The sequence below is a fragment of the Oncorhynchus clarkii genome, chromosome 18, assembly GCF_045791955.1.
Source record: "Oncorhynchus clarkii lewisi isolate Uvic-CL-2024 chromosome 18, UVic_Ocla_1.0, whole genome shotgun sequence".
Classification (NCBI taxonomy): domain Eukaryota; kingdom Metazoa; phylum Chordata; class Actinopteri; order Salmoniformes; family Salmonidae; genus Oncorhynchus; species Oncorhynchus clarkii.
Window position 1 is genome coordinate 41,798,195 of NC_092164.1, and position 23,539 is coordinate 41,821,733.

General features: G+C 42.8%; 1 protein-coding gene across 1 annotated transcript in view; it reads right to left on the bottom strand.

Moving 5' to 3' along the window:
• The window catches only part of LOC139373527 (teashirt homolog 1-like), a 33,437-nt gene extending 14,462 nt beyond the window's left edge, over positions 1–18,975 (bottom strand). The window contains exon 1 of the mRNA XM_071114147.1: positions 18,000–18,975. Coding sequence (XP_070970248.1) covers positions 18,000–18,039 — 40 coding nt within the window. The 5' untranslated portion in view covers positions 18,040–18,975. The remainder of the gene's footprint in view (positions 1–17,999) is intronic.
• Positions 18,976–23,539: the final 4,564 nt, after the last annotated feature.

Here is a 23,539-nt window from a genome sequence, read left to right on the forward strand (position 1 = left end):
GACATGAACTGTAAACTGTGGGACCTTGTATAGACAGGTGTGTGCCTTTCCAAATCATGTCCAATCAATTGAATTTACAACAGGGGGACTCCAATCAAGTTGTCGAAACAGCTAAAGGATGATCAATGGAAACAGGATACAGCACCTGAGCTCAATTTCGAGTCTTATAGCAAAGGGTCTGAATACTTATGTAAATTAAGTTATTTATGTTTTTATTTTTTGTTGATGTTTGTAATTGTTGATCTTGGGGCCTCCCAAGTGGCACAACGGTCTAGGGCACTGCATCGCGGTGCTTTAGACATCACTACCGACCCAGGTTCGATCCCAGGCTGTGTCACAACCGGCCGTGACCAGGAGTCTCATAGGCCGGCGCACAATAAGCCCAGCGTCGTCTGAGTTTGGGGAGGGTTTGGCCGGGGGGCTTCACTTGGCTTATCGTGCTCTAGCGACTCCTTGTGGCGGGCCAGGTAACTGCAGGCTGATCTTTGTCATCAGTTGAACGTTGTTTCCTCCGACACATGGCTTCCGGGTTAAGCCGGCGGGTGTTAAGGAGCGTGGTTTGGCAGGTCATGTTTCGGAGAACGCATGACTTGAACTAAGCCTCATCCGAGCCAGTTGGAGAGGGGGGTAAAAATGTTGATCCTAGGTAAATATAACTCCATAACTCTTCATAACAAATTAACGATTTAACAACATACCTGTTTGTTCATATACGTGAAGACATTGTGGGTATTATAATTTTGTTTAAACTAACAACAAGCAGTATGAAACCTTAAAGTTATTTGCTTTATTCTTTGCTGAATCAGTTAACTTTAAACAAACAATTTTGAATTTCACAAATAAACTTCTGATAATCAGTCATTTTACTCCCCTGCTCTTCGCTCCTGCATTGCAGTACAGTCTCTCTCCTTCTTCCCTGTTCTCCCTCTCTCCTTTCTCCCCTCCCTCTCTGTTTGTCCATGTTCCCTGGGAGCCAGCTTTGAGCAGCCATAGCGACGGTTGCAGTCAATAAATCACCTTTCCCCCCCCACTGTCAACTCCAGGCTGCTCAGAGATGAGACAATGGCCATTATATCATAAGCACTGCAGAGCCAACCCCCATCTGGCTGGCTGCTTCTGTTGAAACCCATGTAACTACAAAGTCGCAACGTTTCGCTAACCTTAGCTGAATGCTACAGAACATAGAGACTAGTATAGCCTCTGCCCCCATTATTGCCGCTTCTCGAAATAATGCAACCAAAAAGTCCTAACGTTTTGCTAATGTTAGCTGAGCGTTAGTGTAGCCTCACACCCACTTGGTTAAGCTTTGGGAGAAACCGCCTGGAAGGTTTAGCTATTACAGTTAGTGAAGCCTCTGCGTCACATAGTTATTTCTGAAGAGCTACATTGAAAAACGGATGGTTTTGGAAAGGTTAAAGTCAACATTGGAGTGCTTCTGGTGCCACTATAAGCACTCATGCTTCGCTTAGTGTAGTACATTTTAATTCATACACAACAGGTTCTAGGATAAGCATTTTCATAGACCAGCTGCATTGACCATCTTCCCTCATTCCCCGATGTCTTTGGCAATGGTAGGGTCAAATTGAATCATCGTTGTATCACTATCTACCTCTTTATTCCACAGGCATTGTTTGACTTCAAGGAATTCCTGGGAGCTTGACGAAATTCAGTCTATCTATCCTAGTCTTTTCTCTGCACTGACTAAACAAACAAAAAAACGGATTAAAACAAACTGAAATCAACATGCACAAGAGTTCTCTGGGAAAAAGAACAAAACAAAAATGGGGCCTGTCCCTTTAAATCTCCCCCTGAAGTCACCTGTGTACTGCCTGCCCCCTGACAGTGGAATTTCCCTGGCCCAAACAACAGCTGCTCCCATCGCCTAGCAACAACAGGTTGATGGATGACCCCAAAGACGATAATTACCATAAATCACTCTCTTTCTGCAGAGGACAGGAGAGAAAATGTCAAGGAACAGAAAACAAAAGTATTGCTCAGATACACCTTTCCATGACCCCTGTTGCATCAGTCACACTTTATTTGGTGAATATTTCCCATGAGGGAGAAAAATTTGTATGAGGCTCCCTAATTGGATAATCACTGGTAGCTGCCCAATCGGCGTGGCCGTAAAAAAAAACGCGCAGCAAGATCTTTTGCTAGAGTTTCTCAGGAGTCAGAGACAGTGTTTATTTCAATGGTTACATTCAGTGAAGAGTCTAAAATGAAACAGGATCAAATTCATTTAAAAAAAAAACTACACTGGAGAAGGAAAGAAAACAAAACAAAGTGGATTATGATGGGAGAAAGGCAGTGCAGGGGAGTGAATAGTTGTGTGAGTGAGTGAGTGAGTGAGTGAAGGCCATGACCTCACCAGTTATGTCTGGTTGCACAATAACCCATCAATCAACCCTTCCCTGTACCCTCAGCCTTCCCCTCTATTTTACATGGGCCGTCCGCTCTGTACACCGCTGAGGAACAACATGCACACACACAGGACACACACACACTCTTCCCTGAAACTGACCCCTTGTCTCTGCGGGGAAAACCCACACAGCTTGTGGATGAGTCAGATCAGAGGAAAGACACACACACGCATGCACATACATACACATGCACACACGCACGTACGTACACACACACGCACGCACGCACGCACATACACACACGCATGTGCACACGCGTACGGACACACTGATTGCCAAATCGAATTTGCTGATCATATGAGAACATCGTCTACATTCCACAAAACAATGACAACTCCATTAATATCAATGCAAACAACGTGACAGAAAATAGACCTTGTTACAACATAGCATTACTCTGTGTTGTCAAGCTACATCATTTAAACAGTTTAAATGAAGTGTTACTGGAAAGTTAAGCGAGGGAAAAAAAACTAAAAGGGGGTCAAAAAGAGTAACAATTCTGTCAGCCCACATGGGAGTGTTTGTGTGTGTGTGTGTGTGTGTGTGTGTGTGGGGGGGGGGGGGGGGGTGAGGCCTATTCCTGATGGCCGTGACAGTGAACAGTGAACAGTGAACTGACAAAAGAGGGAGGCAGAGGGGGAACGAGATAGAGCCTCTGAAGAAGGAGACGCACTAAATCACAAACTGGCCTCTCACAGAAGAGACCACGTCACTGGGGATCAATGCCTACATCTCCGATTGTGTGCTTGTGTCATGTTGTGTGTTCGTATCATGTTGTGTGTTCACAGTGGTGTGTGTGCGCCTGTGTTGAGATTTTCCAGGGTAGGGACATGACTCTTAGTAAACCATCCATAACAGCTTAGAAGAGAGAAGCAGTAAGTGAAGGAGAGAGAGAGAGAGAGAGAGAGAAAAAAAAAGAGGAAACCATCGCTCAACACAACATAATATCGTACTGAGGGCTGACTATGGAACATTTTAGCCGAAAGAGAACCTTACCGCGCTGGCAATTAAACTTTTGTACAGCTTCTCAAAGTGCCCACCGACCGTGCCACTTATATACCGTGCCACGCGGAAACACGCACACCTAACACACTCACACTGTGCCACCCATGAACACATACACGCAGATGGTGTCCACGAATATCGCAACGATATCCACTGCCCCCCTACCGTAATCAATCCCTGCTTTAAAGACACATCCATCGGCTGCAATGTTGATGGGGGTGGTGGGAGGATATAAGAGACAGGGGGGAGACGAGGTAAAATGGAGAAGCGTGACTGCTGGGTTGACCTCGGATAAGTCGGGAAGGGCGATGTGTGTGTGTGTGTGTGTGTGTGTAGGGAGGGCAGTAGTGAGTGATGCCTGTCAACTTGCATGTGGCATCCAAAATAAATGAGGCTCATGAAGACAAATGAAAAGGGGTCCAGGCGAGTGACTTGGTGGGAGGGATGGAGGGAAGGAAAGAGGGAGAAGTCGCAGGGGGAGAGGCGGGAGGAGGAGCGGGATTATGGATGGGTGCATGGGAGAGAGGAAAACGAGAGAAAGAAGGAGAAGGGATAGAGGGATACGTAGAGGATCGAACAGACACTTACTCACTGTGTCCACGTGTATTCTATCTGTGTATTGTACAGACAACCCTTTCTGAGCTCTCCCTCTCTCTCTCCCTCTGTCTCTCGGTCTCTCTCCCTCGTTCTCAGGCAGTGTCATGTGCGGTCCAGTCTGTGTAGTTTCCCAAGGCCTGGCCCCTCTATGATAAATGACACGTGTCATCCTGTCAGCCCCTGCCACTGGAGCTGGGAGGCCCCTTAGTGATGTATGACCCAACCATGCTGGGCTAAAGGAAATCAGGGCCTTTTTGGCAACAAGCACCAAGAGAGCACAGCCCTTTATACAAGACCCTGTGTGTGTGTGTTCACAAACTCTGCATGGAGATATTTGAGAACACACACCTACGTAGGAATGTGGTCACACACACACACATAATGAAAAGTTCCACTGGTTCCATTAAACCCTATCAAATCTCCCTCCATCCACCCCAGGGACACTGACTTCATTTAATATGCTGAATATCTCCAAATTGGACTGTTAATTTTACATCTCCTCAAGGGGGAGTGTGAGTGCATGTGGGTGTGTGTGTGTGTGTGTGGTGCAGCAGAAGCTGTCAGACACACTAGCAGAGGGAGACAAATCATCTTCATGGTCTTTCCAGCTGTTTCCCAAATTTGGTGTGAGGGGGAGAGAGTGAAAAGGCTTCACTTTGAGTTGCGTTGCTTGACGCTTCCCAGAGCCAGATAGCTGACAAACCGTGCCATGGGGAATGGGACACTGTGGTACCACACACACACACCTGGTCTGTCAACACCCTGCGCAAGCAGGAATAGGAACCGAGCCAGCATCGAAACAATGCATAGTACACACACAGAAGACTGAACAAAAGTACAAAAACAATAATAGACTTTGTTTCGATAGAATATATTATTGTGTAATTCATCATTGTAAATAAACAGTGAAAAAATATGCCTTATTGCACCATAACATACAATCTGGTCTACCTGGCAGATCTGAAAGATATCCAAATAAAGGAAGAACGAAAAACAAAATATTTCACTGACAGAAGTCTTTCATCAACCACGTACTGTAGACACATCCACCCACACCTGCCATTTTCTCAGATGGTTGAAAAATGTGTTTCTTAAAAAACAAAAACAGCAAGTTGGCAGACAAAAACACACACATACAATACACACACACACACATACGAGGGATGGGTGTTGTGTGGGACCACGGTGGTAGTGGGGGTCGTGAACTTTGGATGACCTCATTTGATTGGCCGCTGGGCCGAGCTGAGACTCCCGGGGGAAAAAGGGAGAGAGGGAGAGCAAAAAAGAGAGTCATTAAGGAGTGAGTGATGAGTGGCAGGCATGGCTGACCCCTCTCTCTCTCTCGCCCCTCCCTCTCACTACTTCTTTGTTGCATGTCTTTCTTTCCCTTTATCCTTCTCATGCTCTTTCTGTCTCTCTCCCCTATGCCACTCTCCCACCCAACCTGCCCCCCTCCTTCCCTCACCGTTTGTCGCTCCTCCTCTTTTACATTCTTTGTCCTCCCCTCTTTTCTTCCTCTTTACCACTCCACCTCTGGCCTTTTCTCTCCCCCTCTCACATCATGCCGTCTCCCTCTTTTTCCTCACTGTCTGCCCCAAGACTTAGACACTCTATCCCTCTGTACAGTAACGCACGCACACTCGCACGTGGCTAATAGCCCTTCCACTATTGGCAACGAACAGACATCCCTAATTCTCGATTACCAGGTTATCAGTGTAATGATCAAGTGCGATTGAACATCAATCTGCAGAGCAGTGAAACCACACACTCACACAGTGTGTGTTTGAGCTCCACTACATTCCATGGAGAGAGCAGAATCAACGATCTACAAATCACCTTGCATCACATTATGTGATCAAATGGATGCCCTCAAAGTAACACTATTAATTGGATAAATTATAATTTGTTGAAATCCAACCAAAAACAACTAATTAACATCTATAGTCAATAATTTGCGTTTTAACCTCTGAACCTGTGACCTCAAAAGGCAGACAGATACTGAAGGCGTCAACAACGAACTGGGTCAATGATTGATGGAGGATTGACAGTGATCTGGAAAACATGGATGTTTGAGTCAGCCACAATAGTTAGCTAATGTTCAACTTAGCTAATCATTGCCTGACTCTCGCTGTCTCACTCTCTGTGTCAGACAGACAGAATTCAATCATTGCAGATGGCTTGATTAGTTTTCCCCGCTGTGGGAAAGACGAACAGACAGCAGGATTATGAAACAGAGGGATGAACAGACAGGCAACTTGAAAGAGAGTCAGAATAATGGACAAACACGTCTTCAGACAGACTGTATGAGAGATTGAGTGACAATGCAGACATGAGAAAGAGAGACAGAAAGAAGGACCACACGAGAGAGGGCATACAGACAATTTGAAAGTCTGAGAGTCAGACACAAAAACAAGTCTTCAGACTGACTTTATGAGAGACCAGGTGACAGGGCAGTCATGAGACAGACAGAGGGGGACTGGGGGCACCCCACCGTTTCCTAAGAAAGACGACTTAGAGCCGAGCTTAGAGCCCCCCAGTGACTGACACTGTCTGAGTCCGCGTCGGATCAAATAAAGCTTGCGGGCAATTTTGGGGCCCACATGTGGCGTCGAACAAACCCACACACTATACAGTAAATTCTTTCCCCAACACCTATGGAGAATCTACAACTAGTATGTATGGCGCTGCATGACTATTAAGAGTGTTATGCAAAGGAAATGCACATATAACACATGGGTTTGCAAGAGTACAGCATAGGAAACACTCTCTCCTTTTGTCTTCTAGTTCATATTTTTCAAAACAGACTTGCTGGCTCTGTCCGGTTACACCGGAGAGGGAAGGGGATAAATAAAGAGAGAATAGTGAGAGAGTATGAAAGAGTAGACAAAACGAGAGAATATGAAAGAGGACCGAGGTAAAGAGATCGGGAGAGATGGATGGATAGAGAGATAGCAATAAAGATGAGAGAGAGAGAGAGACCATGACACAGAGAGAGATTGAGTAAGGATAGAAAAATGGAATAAGAGAGAGGTGAGGATTCAGCAAAAACCCTGGTGTCTGGTCCAGTCTCAAGGACAAACTGTCATCTGTGGGCCGTATCCATTCCCAGATGCAGTATCTTATCTACAGGGCCCAGTAAACTGTTGTCCAAAAAAAAATGATATTCATTGCTTTTCAAAAGACACTTATCGGTTAAATAAACACTCCTTGGAGATAGAAATTCCCAGCGAAATTCCCCTCCCGACACACAGGCTCATGTGCTGAGGCCAGCTTTTATCCATCACCTCGCAGTAAAAACAGCACCAATTTTTATTTGTCTTATGTTGTGATATACTGTGAACACAGACTTTAAGAGTTGTGGATTTACTGTGCTTTCGGAAAGTATTCACACCCCTTGACCTTTTCCACATTTTGGTAGATTAAAGCCTTATTATAAAATGTATTAAATTGTTTTTTCACCTCATAAATCTATAAATACCCCAGAATGACAAAGCAAAAACAGGATTTTACAATTTTGACAATTTATTAAAAATAAAAACAGACATCAAATTTACATAAGTATTCAGATTCCTTACTCAGTACTTTGTTGAAGCACCTTTGGCAGCGATTACAGCCTTGAGTCTTCTTGGGTATGACGCTACAAGCTTGGCACGCCTGTATTTGGAGAGTTTTTCCAATTCTTCTTTGCAGATCCTCTCAAGCTATATCAGGTTGGATGGGGAGGATTGCAGCACAGCTATTTTCAGGTCTCTCCAGAGATATTTGATCGGGTTCAAGTACCGGCTCTGGCTGGGCCACTGAAGGACATTCAGAGTCTTGTCCAGAAGCCACTCCTGCATTGTCTTGGCTGTGTGCTTTGGGAAGTTATCCTGTTGGAAGGTGAACCTTCGCCCCAGTCTGATGTCCTGAGCAGGTTTTCATCAAGGATCTCTCTGTACTTTGCGCCGCTCATCTTTGCCTCAATCCGGACTAGTCTCCCAGTGCCTGCCTCTGAAAAACATCCCCACAGCGTGATGCTGCCACCACAATGCTTCACCGTGGTGATGGTGCCAGGTTCCTCCAGAAGTGACGCTTGGCATTCAGATCTTTAGGTGCCTTTTGGCAAACTCCAAGTGGGCTGTCATGTGCCTTTTACTGAGGAGTGGCTTCCGTCTGGCCACTCTACCATAAAGGCCTGATTGGTGGAGTGTTGCAGAGATGGTTGTCCTTCAGGAAGTTTCTCCCATCTCCAGAGGAACTTTAGAGCTCTGTCAGATTGACCATTGGGCTCTTAAGTCACCTCCCTGACCAAGCCCCTTCTCCTCTGATTGTTCAGTTTGGCCGAGAGGCCAGGTATAGGAAGAGTCTTGGTGGTTCCAAACGTCTTCCATTTAAAAATGTAGGCCACTGTGTTTTGGGGGACTTTCAATGCGGCAGCAATTTTTTGGGTACCCTTCCCCAGATCTGTGCTTCAACACAATCATATCTATGAGCTCTATGGACAAGTCCTTCGAACTCATGGCTTGGCTTTTGCTCTGACATGCACTGTCAACTGTGGGACCTAATATAGACCAGTGTGGCCTTTCCAAATCAAGTACAATCAATTAAATTTACCACAGGTAGACTCCAATCAAGTTGTAGAAACAGGATGCAATAAAAACAGGATGCACCTGAGCTCAATTTCAAATCTCATAGCAAAGGGTCTCAATACTTATTTATGTAAATGAGATATTTCAGTTTATTATTTAACAAATTTGCAAAAAGATCTAAAAACCAGTTTTTGCTTTGTCATTGTGGAGTATTGTGTGTAGATTGCTGAGTATTTTTATTTAATCCATTTTAGAATAAGGCTGTAACGTAACAAACTGTGGAAAAAGTCAAGCCGTCTGAATACTTTCCGAAGGCACTATATTTTATTTTACCTTTATTGAACTAGGCAAGTCAGTTAAGAACAAATTCTTATTTTCAATGATGGCCTAGGAACAGTGGGTTAACTACCTGTTCAGGGGCAGAACGACAGATTTGTCGGTTACTAGTCCAACGCTCTAACCACTAGGCTACCCTACCACCCCATGGTCATTCTGACAGAGCTCTAGAGTTTCTCTGGAGATGGGAGAACCTTCCTGAAGGACAACCATCTCTGCAACACTCCACCAATCAGGCCTTTATGGTAGAGTGGCCAGACGGAAGCCACTCCTCAGTAAAAGGCACATGACAGCCCACTTGGAGTGCCCTGTATCCTGAATGAAGGGACAAAAAGACGAGTAGCATCGCAATGTAAAAATCTCGACTCTAACCCTACAAGTAAGTTAGGGAAAACAAAACAAGGGCTTGACACATTTCAAATTAAACTTTTACAAGATGATACAACAACGTCTTGTAAAGTGGCACATATTACTTTTCAGTTAAATGTGTTGTTGTTAGTAGATGTTTATCCAAGTATGGCAGTTCAGTCACAGATGCGTATGGCTTATTGATGCTCCTGTTGTGTCTGGAAAGCCTTATAGACTGAAGTCTGTGTAACAAGCCACTGATTAGGGGTTCAACATACTATTTTCACTGGGGCTGGCTAACAGAAATGCACTCAAAGTATTTTGGGACTGGTCTTCGGGACTAAAAGCAATTTTAAATGGAGATTCTCAATTGAGGATGCTTTTTATTCGAGGAATAGATTTAATCTGGGTATGGGATAAAATTAACCTTGCTGACACAGCAATGTCCTCTGAGTGTTAGGAAGAGAATCTGATATTTGATCAACGCAGACGTCAAATGAATCCGAAGAATGTCCTCGCACAATTTACTTGGAGCACTAAACTCCAACACCCATCCATCCTTAGTATTTGCGTGCTCTAAGCATGAGGAAACTGATGCCGATGTCATGAAAATTGTCAAGTGTCAATTGGCTGTTCGTGACAGGTGACTTGATTCTATGTTAGCATGATTCCACTAGCTAATATGGAACAATGTTGCCACCGTTAAGTAGTCGTTAATACACGCTACCCTATCAAAAGCCTCCATCCAGAGTACAAGTGCACACAATGAAACTACTATCTGAAATGGACCTGTATTTCATTCTGCCCCCTCCCTCAGCTTGCCCAAGGGTCTTAAGGCTCCTCAGCATCAAATGTAGGGCCTGTGATATGATAGAGAGTAATTGTTCTAAACCCTGCTGCCTCTAAGGAACTATATATCCACCTAGCAACAAGCTGTAGGACAGTATGTGTGTGTGTGTGTGTGTGTGCGTCCAACATATATCCACCTGGCAACAGGGCAGTGTGCAAGTGTGTGTGTGTGTGTGTGTGTGTGTGTGTGTGTGTAGTGCAGACATCTAATTAAAGGCTAATAACACTGCGTGGGGAGTTACTGTCCCTCGTAAATCAATGGGCAAAATAATTGCTAATACACTGGTTATCGATTAGCGCAGCTAGCTGCCGCCCAACGGCTCATTTTCAATGGGGGGACTGCGACTGTGGCCACATGTTAACACAGCGACAAGGGTAAAGTGTTATTTCTCTCTCTCACACACACAAACACAGCTGGGTTGGGGGGTGGGTGTAGTAGAAATGACTGGGGGCCTTGGCAGTAATTCTTAATTGACACCTGTCAGGGTAATGGCAGCAGTCACAGCTGCTGGGGGAGAATTTCTCCCCACTCCTGTTCATCTGTCACTTTTAATACATTTTCCTCGCAGCCCCCACCCCCCCTTTTTCTTTCTTCCTACATTTTTTTCTTTCTTCCCTCCACTCACCGTTAAATGCACTCTACCACATTAGTGTTCAAAGCTTATGTTATGGAAATAAACAAAGAAATAATAAAGATGCTTTTTATTTGTATGATTTAGTTTGGTTTAGTACAGACAGACTCAGACAGGAAGTAGGAAACAGGAAGTTGGGGAGGAGCTACACAAGGTTCCAGAATGTTGATTTTTTTTCTGAAAGGCAGTTACAAAGTCGGACATCAGAGAGATGCATTTAGTTTATTTTTAATTGGTCATTCAGATTAAATATAATCAATGCTAAATATGGTCACAAATACTATTTGCTTAAATGTATTGGCTGAAAGTCACTGTCCAAAATATAAAATATAATATTGGCCTTGTGCCACATGCACTAAACAGGCTCTTCACAGTCCTATCAATCTTTTCCTCATAAAACTAACAGTTTGTTAAAAAAAAAGAAAAATGAAGAGAGGTCATACTGTGTCAGTACACAGCGAAATCCAGTTGCTTTAGCTAATTGACAAAGGACTGCCTAACATCATACACCCGCCACAAAAATCCCATGTGTCTGGCACTTATCAGTTAACATCCGGACGACTCTGACACACGTCCACATTCTCAATCACACACAGAAGCCTTGACATAAGCTCAGAGACGACTGGAGTATAAGCCTACAAATGACCCCTATCCTCTAAGGTCAAAGGAAACATTAGAAAAAAAATAACGTACACATTGCTTTGTAACAATAACACACAACTTCCTCCAAAACACACACACAGAGCGTGGGCTTAGATGGAACCCGTTCAGACAGGGACTCCCCAGAGTACACATTGACCTCAAGAAAGTGTACTCTGGACTTCCACTCTCTCTCCCTCTCCAGGTCATGACTCGCTCTTTCTTTCTTCTTTTTATTTTATCGTCTCGCTCTCCGCCTCCGTCTCACGCTGATAGAAACGAGTGGACAGATGAGATGTCAAGCCACACCGAGGGAGGGGGAGATGAAGAGGAAATACAGCTGCTCCGTTCTCCTTGGATACTATGGTTTCCCATACACGTACTGGAAGACTAAACTGCAGGATTGTAGCAAGTTCTTCATTGTTGTAGGTGTGGAGGTTGTGGAAAGATATATACAGTGCCTTGCGAAAGTATTCGGCCCCCTTGAACTTTGCGACCTTTTTACACATTTCAGGCTTCAAACATCAAGATATAAAACTGTATTTTTTTGTGAAGAATCAACAACAAGTGGGACACAATCATGAAGTGGAACGACATTTATTGGATATTTCAAACTTTTTTAACAAATCAAAAACTGAAAAATTGGGCGTGCAAAATTATTCAGACCCTTTACTTTCAGTGCAGCAAACTCTCTCCAGAAGTTCAGTGAGGATCTCTGAATGATCCAATGTTGACCTAAATGACTAATGATGATAAATACAATCCACCTGTGTGTAATCAAGTCTCCGTATAAATGCACCTGCACTGTGATAATCTCAGAGGTCCGTTAAAAGCGCAGAGAGCATCATGAAGAACAAGGAACACACCAGGCAGGTCCGAAATACTGTTGTGAAGAAGTTTAAAGCCGGATTTGGATACAAAAATATTTCCCAAGCTTTAAACATCCCAAGGAGCACTGTGCAAGCGATAATATTGAAATGGAAGGAGTATCAGACCACTGCAAATCTACCAAGACCTGGCCGTCCCTCTAAACTTTCAGCTCATACAAGGAGAAGACTGATCAGAGATGCAGCCAAGAGGCCCATGATCACTCTGGATGAACTGCAGAGATCTACAGCTGAGGTGGGAGACTCTGTCCATAGGACAACAATCAGTCGTATATTGCACAAATCTGGCCTTTGTGGAAGAGTGGCAAGAAGAAAGCCATTTCTTAAAGATATCCATAAAAAGTGTTGTTTAAAGTTTGCCACAAGCCACCTGGGAGACACACCAAACATGTGGAAGAAGGTGCTCTGGTCAGATGAAACCAAAATGGAACTTTTTGGCAACAATGCAAAACGTTATGTTTGGCGTAAAAGCAACACAGCTCATCACCCTGAACACACCATACCCACTGTCAAACATGGTGGTGGCAGCATCATGGTTTGGGCCTGCTTTTCTTCAGCAGGGACAGGGAAGATGGTTAAAATTGATGGGAAGATGGATGGAGCCAAATACAGGACCATTCTGGAAGAAAACCTGATGGAGTCTGCAAAAGGCCTGAGACTGGGACGGAGATTTGTCTTCCAACAAGACAATGATCCAAAACATAAAGCAAAATCTACAATGGAATGGTTAAAAAATAAACATATCCAGGTGTTAGAATGGCCAAGTCAAAGTCCAGACCTGAATCCAATCGAGAATCTGTGGAAAGAACTGAAAACTGCTGTTCACAAATGCTCTCCATCCAACCTCACTGAGCTCGAGCTGTTTTGCAAGGAGGAATGGGAAAAAATGTCAGTCTCTCGATGTGCAAAACTGATAGAGACATACCCCAAGCGACTTACAGCTGTAATCGCAGCAAAAGGTGGCGCTACAAAGTATTAACTTAAGGGGGCTGAATAATTTTGCACGCCCAATATTTCCGTTTTTGATTTGTTCAAAAAGTTTGAAATATCCAATAAATGTTGTTCCACTTCATGATTGTGTCCCACTTGTTGTTGATTCTTCACAAAAAAATACAGTTTTATATCTTTATGTTTGAAGCCTGAAATGTGGCAAAAGGTCGCAAAGTTCAAGGGGGCCGAATACTTTCGCAAGGCACTGTATATGTGAGTGATTGAGTGAGTGAGTGAGTGAAAAAGCTTGTTAAAGGGCCTCCCGGGTGGCGCAGTGGTTAAGGGCGCTGTAATGCAGCGCCAGCTGTGCCATCAGAGTTCCTGGGTTCGCGCCCAGGCTCTGTCGTAACCGGCCGCGACCGGGAGGTCCGTGGGGCAACGCACAATTGGCCTAGCGTCGCCCGGGTTAGGGAGGGCTTGGTCGGTAGGGGTGTCCTTGTCTCATCGCGCACCAGCGACTCCTGTGGCGGGCTGGGCGCAGTGTGCGCTAACCAAGGTGGCCAGGTGCACGGTGTTTCCTCCGGCGCATTGGTGCGGCTGGCTTCCGGGTTGGATGCGTGCTGTGTTAAGAAGCAGTGCGGCTTGGTTGGGTTGTGTATCGGAGGACGCATGACTTTCAACCTTCGTCTCTCCCGAGCCCGTACGGGAGTTGTAGCGATGAGACAAGATAGTAGCTACTACAACAATTGGATACCACGAAATTGGGGAGAAAAAAAAAAAAAAAAAAAAAAAAAAAAAACAAAGCTCGTTAAACCCAGTTTACCTCGGCGGCGCTGCTCCTGAGGCGGACGCCTTCACACCGCCACTCTCTCGGCGCTCTTTTAATCCAGGCATATTTTCAACACCCTTTCTTTTCCATAAGAGCAGTCATCGATCTTCATTTGTCACTTAACTTCCACGTAGATGAGGAACGGGAGTATGTGTGTGGAGGGGTGGGTGTATATATATGTGTGTGTAACTCTGATTTCCTATAGGCCTACTGACCCTACATGCAAATTGAAACGATTTGCGTTGATAAATAGGGGGGCAAACATGACTATCGACTACTAGAGTCAATGTTGACTGTTAATGACACTTTGCATATCCCCGACTATAGCTAAGGTAAAGAGACAGTGGCTGCTACACACAGACACGCACAGACTCACACATACTGTACTACAGCTTAGTTTAAGAGACCTGACAACCTGCAAAGTCTGACAAGCTGCAGTGCTACCAAAACGTTTAGTCTGAAAACACAGGAAGAGAAACCCCAACAGTACGCAACACAATCTCTGTTCGTAATGGAACACCCGCTTCATAACAAACTGTACAGATGGAAGATAGAAATCAAGCAGCGTGATGCAGGACAATATGCAATACAACATATCCAATGTACTGATGCCTAAACCAGCACATCTTATAACCCTGTTATAGGACACCTGTACAAAACTCATGGAAACTCGGCTTAGATCAGCCATTATCTAGCAGTGTTCCTTTGCCTCGGCGACTTCAACTTGATTAGCCAGATAGTCCTTTTGTCACCTAGCTGCAAGCCCCCCACCCGAAACCCCTTCGAAATAATTGAGTTAATACTGCAACTGGAGGTGTGTGTGTGTGTGTGTGTGTGTGTGTGTGTGTGTGTGTGTGTGTGTGTGTGTGTGTGTGTGTGTGTGTGTGTTAGCAAATGTGCCTTGTGTGTGGGGACCTGGGCTAATATCAACTTGATTACATCAAGCCAGCTGCAGAACTTGACACCTTGCTGAATTTGTCAGCATTAATCGGCGGGGTCCTGTCGCTAGATCCGTCAGCATCCCAGATAATTATGGAGTCGTGCTAACGATGCCACTAGCTGCCGCCCGCTTGTCATCGTACGAAGGGAGGAGACTTGACTTATTTTTCCCTCCCTCCCTCGTTCGGGTGATAATTAAGAGACTGAGACTCCTTTTCATGTAGCAGGCAGGGTTTGGTTGGGGAGAAAAGGAGGCATAGATCGACGTCACAGAAAAGGTGTGTTTTTATTGGTCACCGTTTCTTGTTTTGGTGTCATTGAGGTGATGATTAAGTATCTGAATATTATGGAGTTTTTCCTGGGTAGGTCTTACCGTGACATTTTACAGTGTAGAGGTATAGAAGAAAATTGTCTTGAAATCAACACTTATTACAATAAGTGACAAAGGGTATTAGTACTACAAGACAAGGCCTCAATTTCATAACCCCCTTGGAGAGAATATTGGCATTCTGCACTCGTGGTACAACATATTTAAGCAGCATTTGCAGGTCAAAGGTTATGTCACCCATACGCTCTAGTATGAAAATAACAAAGCTTCTCTGGACCCGTTTGTTCAGAAACTATTATACAAAATGACACTCGCGCTACGCTACATAGGCTAACAATTTTTTTTTTTATCTCTGGCTTGAAAATGTATCAAAGTACAGTAAGCCTACCCTGGACTTGCAGGTCACTCCAAATAAGAGTGATAAAACACACCCAAAATGAAAACGAAGCACCCTCCGGAGATCAAACGTCAACAAATGACTGCAGCAAAAGTTAATGCTGCTCGGATTGCAGCGCATTGAACGGAACTGCCAAAACGAACAGATGCAGCCATGTTGTTACAAATGGAGGGGAGATTATGTATAGTTACTGGCCATACTAGACACAAGGTACAGCGGCATCCAAGGGGCTAGAATCCACCACTAAAGCATGGACCTCCATTTTAAAACAGTGATATTCAATCGCTTTTCAGCAAAACAAAGCTAGTTGTTTTCACATTCTTATTTTCCTGACTGCAGTGTGTGTTTAAGTCAAGATTTTTATTTAACTTTCAATACATGATTTGGGTTGTGTGTGTGTAAGTGTGGGGTAGTGGTGCTTTTTTCAGTAATGAAGAAGTCTCTCTGTCGCACACACTCAAACAAACTAGTTATTGTCACAGTGTTTTGATGGAGACCACCATGTATCACACACTGGAAATAATGGAAAGACGATGCCTGCCAAGTTTTGATTGACCATTACTGCCAGTGATGTATGTTCCCGTCACAAATCAGACAATTAAATCAATATTCAAAAGCTGGATGGGAGTCGAGCAGGGAGCTGATGGCTTGGTTGAGTGCACAAGCTGCTGGGTCAGATAATTCAGCAGCATTTTGTACATTTCAGTGCATGGTAAAACTAGGCTAAAGCACACAATATAGTCCCCTTTAAGTGTACACATTGGATATGTGCATACTATGTTTAAGTGCATTGCAGTTTACTGGTCCCAAATAATGTTTTTTTGCACAAGGTTATTGAATGCTCCGATTTAGTACATGCATTCACAACAGTCTCAATCCATTGTATTTATTAGGAGTTGACTGTAGCCTACATGCTTAGTGACAAAACCCCTTCCATGGCACCCTTTTCATTCGTAACCATTTTTTCACTAGTTTATCCATATCACCTATTTATACCAGAATATCCTCACATTTAAATTTCTGCATTCAAGCTGAATTCACAACCCCACAGAGTTCAAAGTAACTCCTTCCCAACCTGCTTAACTTCACATTTCCAAAGTCTGTTTAATATTCTAGAACTGTTTTGTTCAGCAGCAGTCGTTAATGCCTGAACTTCAAAGGCAGATTTCTCATTAGGTGATTGGTGGAAATCCTTGTCAATCATTCCATGTTATAAGAGACAAAGAAAAAAACGTCTCCAAAATGACAGGCTCAACTCTGGTCATCTTTCATGATACTTCATGAAAAGTCGTATGTGTGTCAAATACATTTTTGTGCACCTCCCCAAAAATAGAAGGAAAAAAACGCACTATCAAAGCGGGGGAAAAGTGTGCATACTGCATAGTCTATATCCTAGAATAGAATCTAGGCTACTCTGAAAAAAAGCTCTTTCTATTGTGGGTTGAGTATAGCATTGCATTGGTAAAGAGTATCCTAGTAAGTCTGGGGGAAAGTTAAAGTTGCTTCTTTGAGGAGGATATTGTCGACGTACTGTAGGTACTCTTAAGAGTATTTGAGTGTTACTTTCTGATCTTGACACGCCCCAGCACCCTCCCTCCGCTTCATCCCTTGTCCCTCCCCCCATGGTCATTAATCGCAAAGTATTTACCCCGCTTGGGAACTTTTCTTTCAATTTGTCTTTTCTCCTGCTCCTCGACAGGGGAAAAAGTTGTCCATTGAGTGGCTCAAGCTGTCAAGCGCATGCGTGTTTCCATAGTGAATGATTTACTGACGCTTAACAGGAATGAATAGATCAAAGGTAGTCGCATGACAGACGATCAATCAGGCATCAAATCAAGGATGGCAATCCCCGAGTGTAACGCAGAGACTTAAACTACGCGCCAGCGACTAGTTTTTCATGGGTACTTAAAGCCGAAGATATGCTACTAGATCAAACACACGTCCAATTGCATTAGGTATATTATATGTGTGTAAAACTTCAATAGGCCTATGGGTTTTGACAACCTATATGTGAATATGAACCCGTGACAAAAAAAGAGGAAAGTATTCGAATTAGGCTTAAATACTTTTCTGGACCAAAAAATATATGTTTCCTCTCTTGTTTCACTCCTTTTGAGTGTAGCTAAATATGTATAACATAGTAAGCTATATTTATGTTTCGAATGTGTGTCTACTTAGGGCTATTTGAAATAAGGATAGGAAAGGGCTATTTGAAATAAGGATAGGAAAATGCGTCCTTGAGAGTATTTTATGGGAGGGAATTGGGGAAATAGACTTCAGAGTTGTACTTACCTACGGACCGCCTTGGCGCTTGCTGCTTTCTCCTCGGCATGCTGCTGGTAGACTTTCCGCTTGACTTTCATGCAGAGACCAAAATAAAAGACGATCCAAGAGGAAACCAGTATGACGAAACCAAATAAAATAACGTAGTTTTGTCCTTCTCTTCAATAGAATCGGAATAGAAATTTAGATTCCCGTTCTTTTGACTGGCAAAGGAAGTCTAAACGTCAGTGAAAGTATATTTAAAAAAAAAACATCTTTCAGCGAATGTTTGTCAAATGTGAAGAAACAAATAGCCTGTCTCTCAACAAAATGATGTTTCTCTGGAAATGTTGAGTTGAAAACAGTTTTTATAAGACCTCTGTTTTAGGTTTCAGTCTAGCAGTGGAGAACATGGACAGCCGCCAAAAGCTTCTTCAGTCCGCGGAGCTTCCATTAAAAAACAAGGATTCCAACCCCGGGAACGATACTTTATAACAGATTTTCGCGTTGAAAGTAAAAGTCTTTCAATGTATCAAACTTCCACGGCGATGGAGAACGTTCCAAACTGTATTTCCGCACAGGTGCTGTTCCGTGGTTCAATCTCTGCAAGTAGACACAACATGGGATAGAAGGAGATTGGCATTAGATGGTTATGTCAATCAGTCCGTGTCAGTCATATCACCACGGCATTTACAGATCAAATGGCTATGCCGCCAATAGGCTACTCTCCGTCTCCTCGCGCAAACTAAACACCCACAGCTAGGCTCGGATAGCCTGTTCCGACGAAGCTCACAAAAACGATGCCCTTTCGGCTTTCATGTGGACAGTTGATGTATTACCGCTCCAAATACTTTTCATAAACAAACGAAACGCCAACAGCTACTCCATGAACCGATACGAATGTGGATTTATTGCTTATTTTTTAAAACTCCACATAGTGAAGCTGGAGTCTCGTCTCCGCAGTGAGAAATATGTACCGGGGATGCGCGACTGATCAGACAGGCTCAACTGATAGACAGACACATCGAGTTGCCTTTCCTGCCTCTCTGTTACTCCACCCCTCTGGAAGCGTCACTCTGACAGTCAGAGCCCACCTGTCAATCTTTTTAATTGTTCTGTTGTTTTCTCTCTATTCTTTTCTATAACAGGATAATAAAACACCCCATGTCCAATGCAATGCTCTGGAAAAAAATACTCTCCACGTCCATGCATTATGATAGTTGGTTTCACCAAATTCGTTTTGAGTGTATGAGGCTACACGTACTGCATGTCTTATGCTACTGTCCTCATGTTACATGGACTGCAAAATGGAGAGAAATGATCAACACAAAAACACAGAAAAGAACACTGACGGGATATTCTGTATCTGTTCTGATATTCATTTATCTTCTGAAATTCATTCTTTCATGAACTTTTTAGACCATATATTACATTGCAAAGCTTCTGTATCTTGAAAAAATATATATATACAGGCAGCAGTTGGGAGGAGTTTTTTTGTTGTTGTACCTCTTCATTGACACCTCTAAAAAGGGGGCATTGGAAGTTGCAGATTGATTCGTTACACCTTGCTAGGAATTGACTACTTTGCATGGGGAAGGGGAGGGGCACAGAGTGCAGAAGTCCACTGTAACTGAAACAGTGCACTGCTCTCCATCCCTGCGCATTTATTTTGAAATCCATTTCATTCACTATGTTATTAACATGTCAATACAACAACTTATTCTGCCCGACTGCACTGAGGCAGAGTATCTATTTGGTCAATAACTCAAATAGCCAAGCTGTTGAAAGTATTCTAAACCTAGGACATCAAGAGAACCCCAATTTACCGTGAAGTTGAGTTTTCTTCTATTTTTTAATTAGATGCTCTTTTATTTTGGCTACTCTGTGGGTACATCTGTTACCTAAAGCACGTTTGATGTTGCTAAATAGGCTAGTTTATAACTTCGGTAGCAGTGAAGCTGTGTTACGTTGCTCCGCGGTAGATACGCACCGTTCCACCTACCACCCCATGCATCAGATATTTTGGAGATTTTCCATCACCACCATGGCTGCCGCTTCTTGCTAATGCACCAACTCAATCCACATTCTCGGGCGCAGGACTGCATTTTTGCGAGACGGATTAATTTCCCAACGCCCAGGCGGCCGGCAGACGAACCTTGTTTAACTGACCCTGGTGAGTTCTCGGAATTTGCACCATATGTTAACCTCTCTTATCTGTTCATGCCACTCCGCACTTCATTTTTTAAAATGTTAGATATTTTTCTCAAGTCAAAAGGTAACAGATGATGAACCAATGGACTATCGTAAGGATTTTACCCACTCAAATAAATCCTTACCTCTCAGTGCGCGCGACATACTTGAGACATTGCCAGCATGCTATCAAATTTATCATCTATGCAGAATGGTTGTCGGAGGGGGCTAATAATGTGGCAATATTTCCAAGTACCGCCCCAACATCTGCCTATCTATCCATTCCTCCATCTACCTCGACATGCCTGTCGCGATTGATGTTTCTTACGTCACTAATCTTCAATCAGAAAGTGCATCGTGGAAGTAGAGTTGGCAAGGACAGGCGAGGGTTTTATGCACTTAATGGACAGAGCACTCTGTGTTACAGGAGCTTCTTCATAGGGAATAGGCCTAGAGCGTTTTTAACGGTTATAAGACTTCTCTAGCTGCGTTTACAATTTTAAGTGTTCAGTTTGAACATTGGAATTTAATTGGTCTTGAAAGGTTTTGTCTCATGTAATTTCATATTCTTAAACTACATTATTTTCCACAGATATTGCTATTATTATTAATATTGTTGGTATTACTATTAGTGTCATTATTATTATAATTATAATTATTATTACATTTAATTTAACATAGGATACCAATGAGATTTGTTCAGCTAAGACTTATAACAAAACCAGAAAAACGTTTTGGTCAACTTTGTCAAAAACAATGAATATATGTTTTGTGCAGATTGATACCTTATTGAATTCTATACAAATAGATCCAATGTTGATCTTTGAGAACTTTTATCCTGCCTTAGTTGTGCGCCCTTGTGCATCTTGTTTGGTCTTGTGGCTTTGATCATTTCTTTCTATAAGCCATTGCTCGCATCTTTGGTGTAATTTAGGTATAGACCAGTTAACATAATTTAGAAATTTGGCTATTAGAAATAGTACAAAATATTCATCCAAAACTGTGTAGAATGGAGTGAATTGCATTTATTGTAGGTCCTAAATTGTTGCCTGTTATTCACTATTGAATGCTCTAATGATTACAGAAAACCAGAACAAAATATTTTTCTCAAGGCAAACACCTGCTCAGGAGAACTTTACGACTACTTCATAAAGGTTCATAGTGAATGAAAACACTTCTAGACCATACTTTCCAGCCCATGCTCAATAAGGATGCAGTTCAACTTTAACTCAAAGGGATTGTCATTTGACATTCCTGATTAACTTGCACATAATATTCCTGCTAAAGAATTTGTTTAATTCAGAGTTCATAGTGTTTTTGTCATCTAAAAAGCCCTGAGTGTGAATCATTTTCACTAGGCATTGTGTTGTATTCACAATAAGATGTAATGGGGAAAATAATTAGGTCATCCTCATGTGTGTTTTTAACCTTTTGTATTTGCTGAATTAATTATTTTAGAGAAAATAAACACTTTCATAATATGCATGGTATTGAAAATGTGGTAAAATGGTTATGCGATAATGATCATATGGAATGAAATCTGACTTTGAGGGTATATTGTAGGCTTATATTTTAATTGAGGGTATATTGTAGGCCTACATTTGTTTCTTATGGAATCTAGATACACATATTATGTGTTATGTGATATTATCCAGATTTTTACACACCAAAGATCACATTATGCTGTTTGCTTTCTTATCTGCCCAAAGGAAGCCAGTCTCGTGCAACTCACACATACACACATGCATGCACAAGCCTTCACATTGCAGACGGATGCAGGCTCGCAAACACATACACTGGCCTGCAAACACACACCTACGCACACAAACATACACACACACACATGTGGTGATATCAGTGTGTTGTGGCCCCATTACAGTTACATTGTAACTATAATTGTTGCTGAATGTCCCCGATGACTCAACGCAAGCCCTATCACATAGGGTTAAACTGGAAAACAAGATGGTGGTTTCTCTGCACGTCCCCCGTGCACATGCATAACCTCTCGTAATGTGTAAGTCAATGTTAACAGCAGAGTATTTTCTGTAGTGTCCACCACTATTCACAATTTGCTGTTTTTTTATGTATTCGTGAAAGGAAGAAACAGAGGTAAGGACGCATTACTCCTAACACGTTATCGTTTATTGCCAGTGTGAATGCAATTACATATTGGATATACCTTATTTTAGGTATTTAAGACTCTTACGAAGAAGATTCCACAATACCATAGTGCCAAGGCCCAAGAAATCTACAGTACACAAAAAAAAAGCAGAATTTGAAGCCAGCATTAGTAATAACTTTGAATAGAACTTAAAGGAGCCATCCTGATAATACTTTACACCACACAATTCATGCTATCGCGAACATTGGAGAGTAACTGAGTTTTTTTTTAGTGTGATCATAAGAGAGACATGGCTGAATGCAGAGTCGGACGGCACCATGGTATGACAGGAGTACAGAGCGTAAACCGGGAGGCCAGACCATAACTCGCTGGGCATTGGGTCCACGTCCACGCTCCCTGGAATTTTCTGGAAATTGTGTTGCAGTTCCCTAGAAGTGGGTGTCTGAGGAAAAGTATGGCATATCCTGTGACAAGATTGAAGGGAAAATGGGGAGATTTTTGTTTAGATTTGAAGTTCCAGGTGCTAGCGCATTTGAAACGTTTTTTTTTTCTTCTTTCTCCTTTTTTTCTCTCTCTCTCTCCTTCCTTACAGCCAGTCATAATGAATCAGTGCAGTATGGTCCAAAAAGCTTCCAAGCTACCAAATCCTAGGACGCCATCACACATGTCCACACACATGTATGTCAAGATCTTACACATTCGCAAACAATAACATGGCATAGTCCCATTTTCCCCCCCTCTGCGCATATCAAGTACCTTTTCAAACTGACACAATGACAACACGATGACGAGTCACCCTCGTTTTGTGTCACCGTCGTCTCCCTTTTTTTATCTACGTTGAAAAACACTCCCCTCAGTACATGTGAACATGTTCGTGTAGTTGGCATATACTGTATATTTGCACACATTATGTTTTTCTTTCTTGTTCTTTCTTCTTTTTTTAGATTGGTTGACGTGAACACGCACAGATTGTATGGATGGTGTACAGTGAGACCAGTGAGAATGGAACTACTATTTCACCCCTGCTTCTAAATACTACATTGGCTGAAGGCCCAGTGCTAGAAGGTGAGGGAACATTCCAAAAGTAGTGTACTGTTTACTTATACAAACAACCTCATCCCAAACATTCATGTGATATGCAGTATACACAAAATGCACCTGTATATAGACAAAACATTTTTACCCTTTTATTGATGAAGTAAGGATAAGATATTTAGCTAGAGATAGATTACTCTCTACTCAAACTTTACTGCCCCTT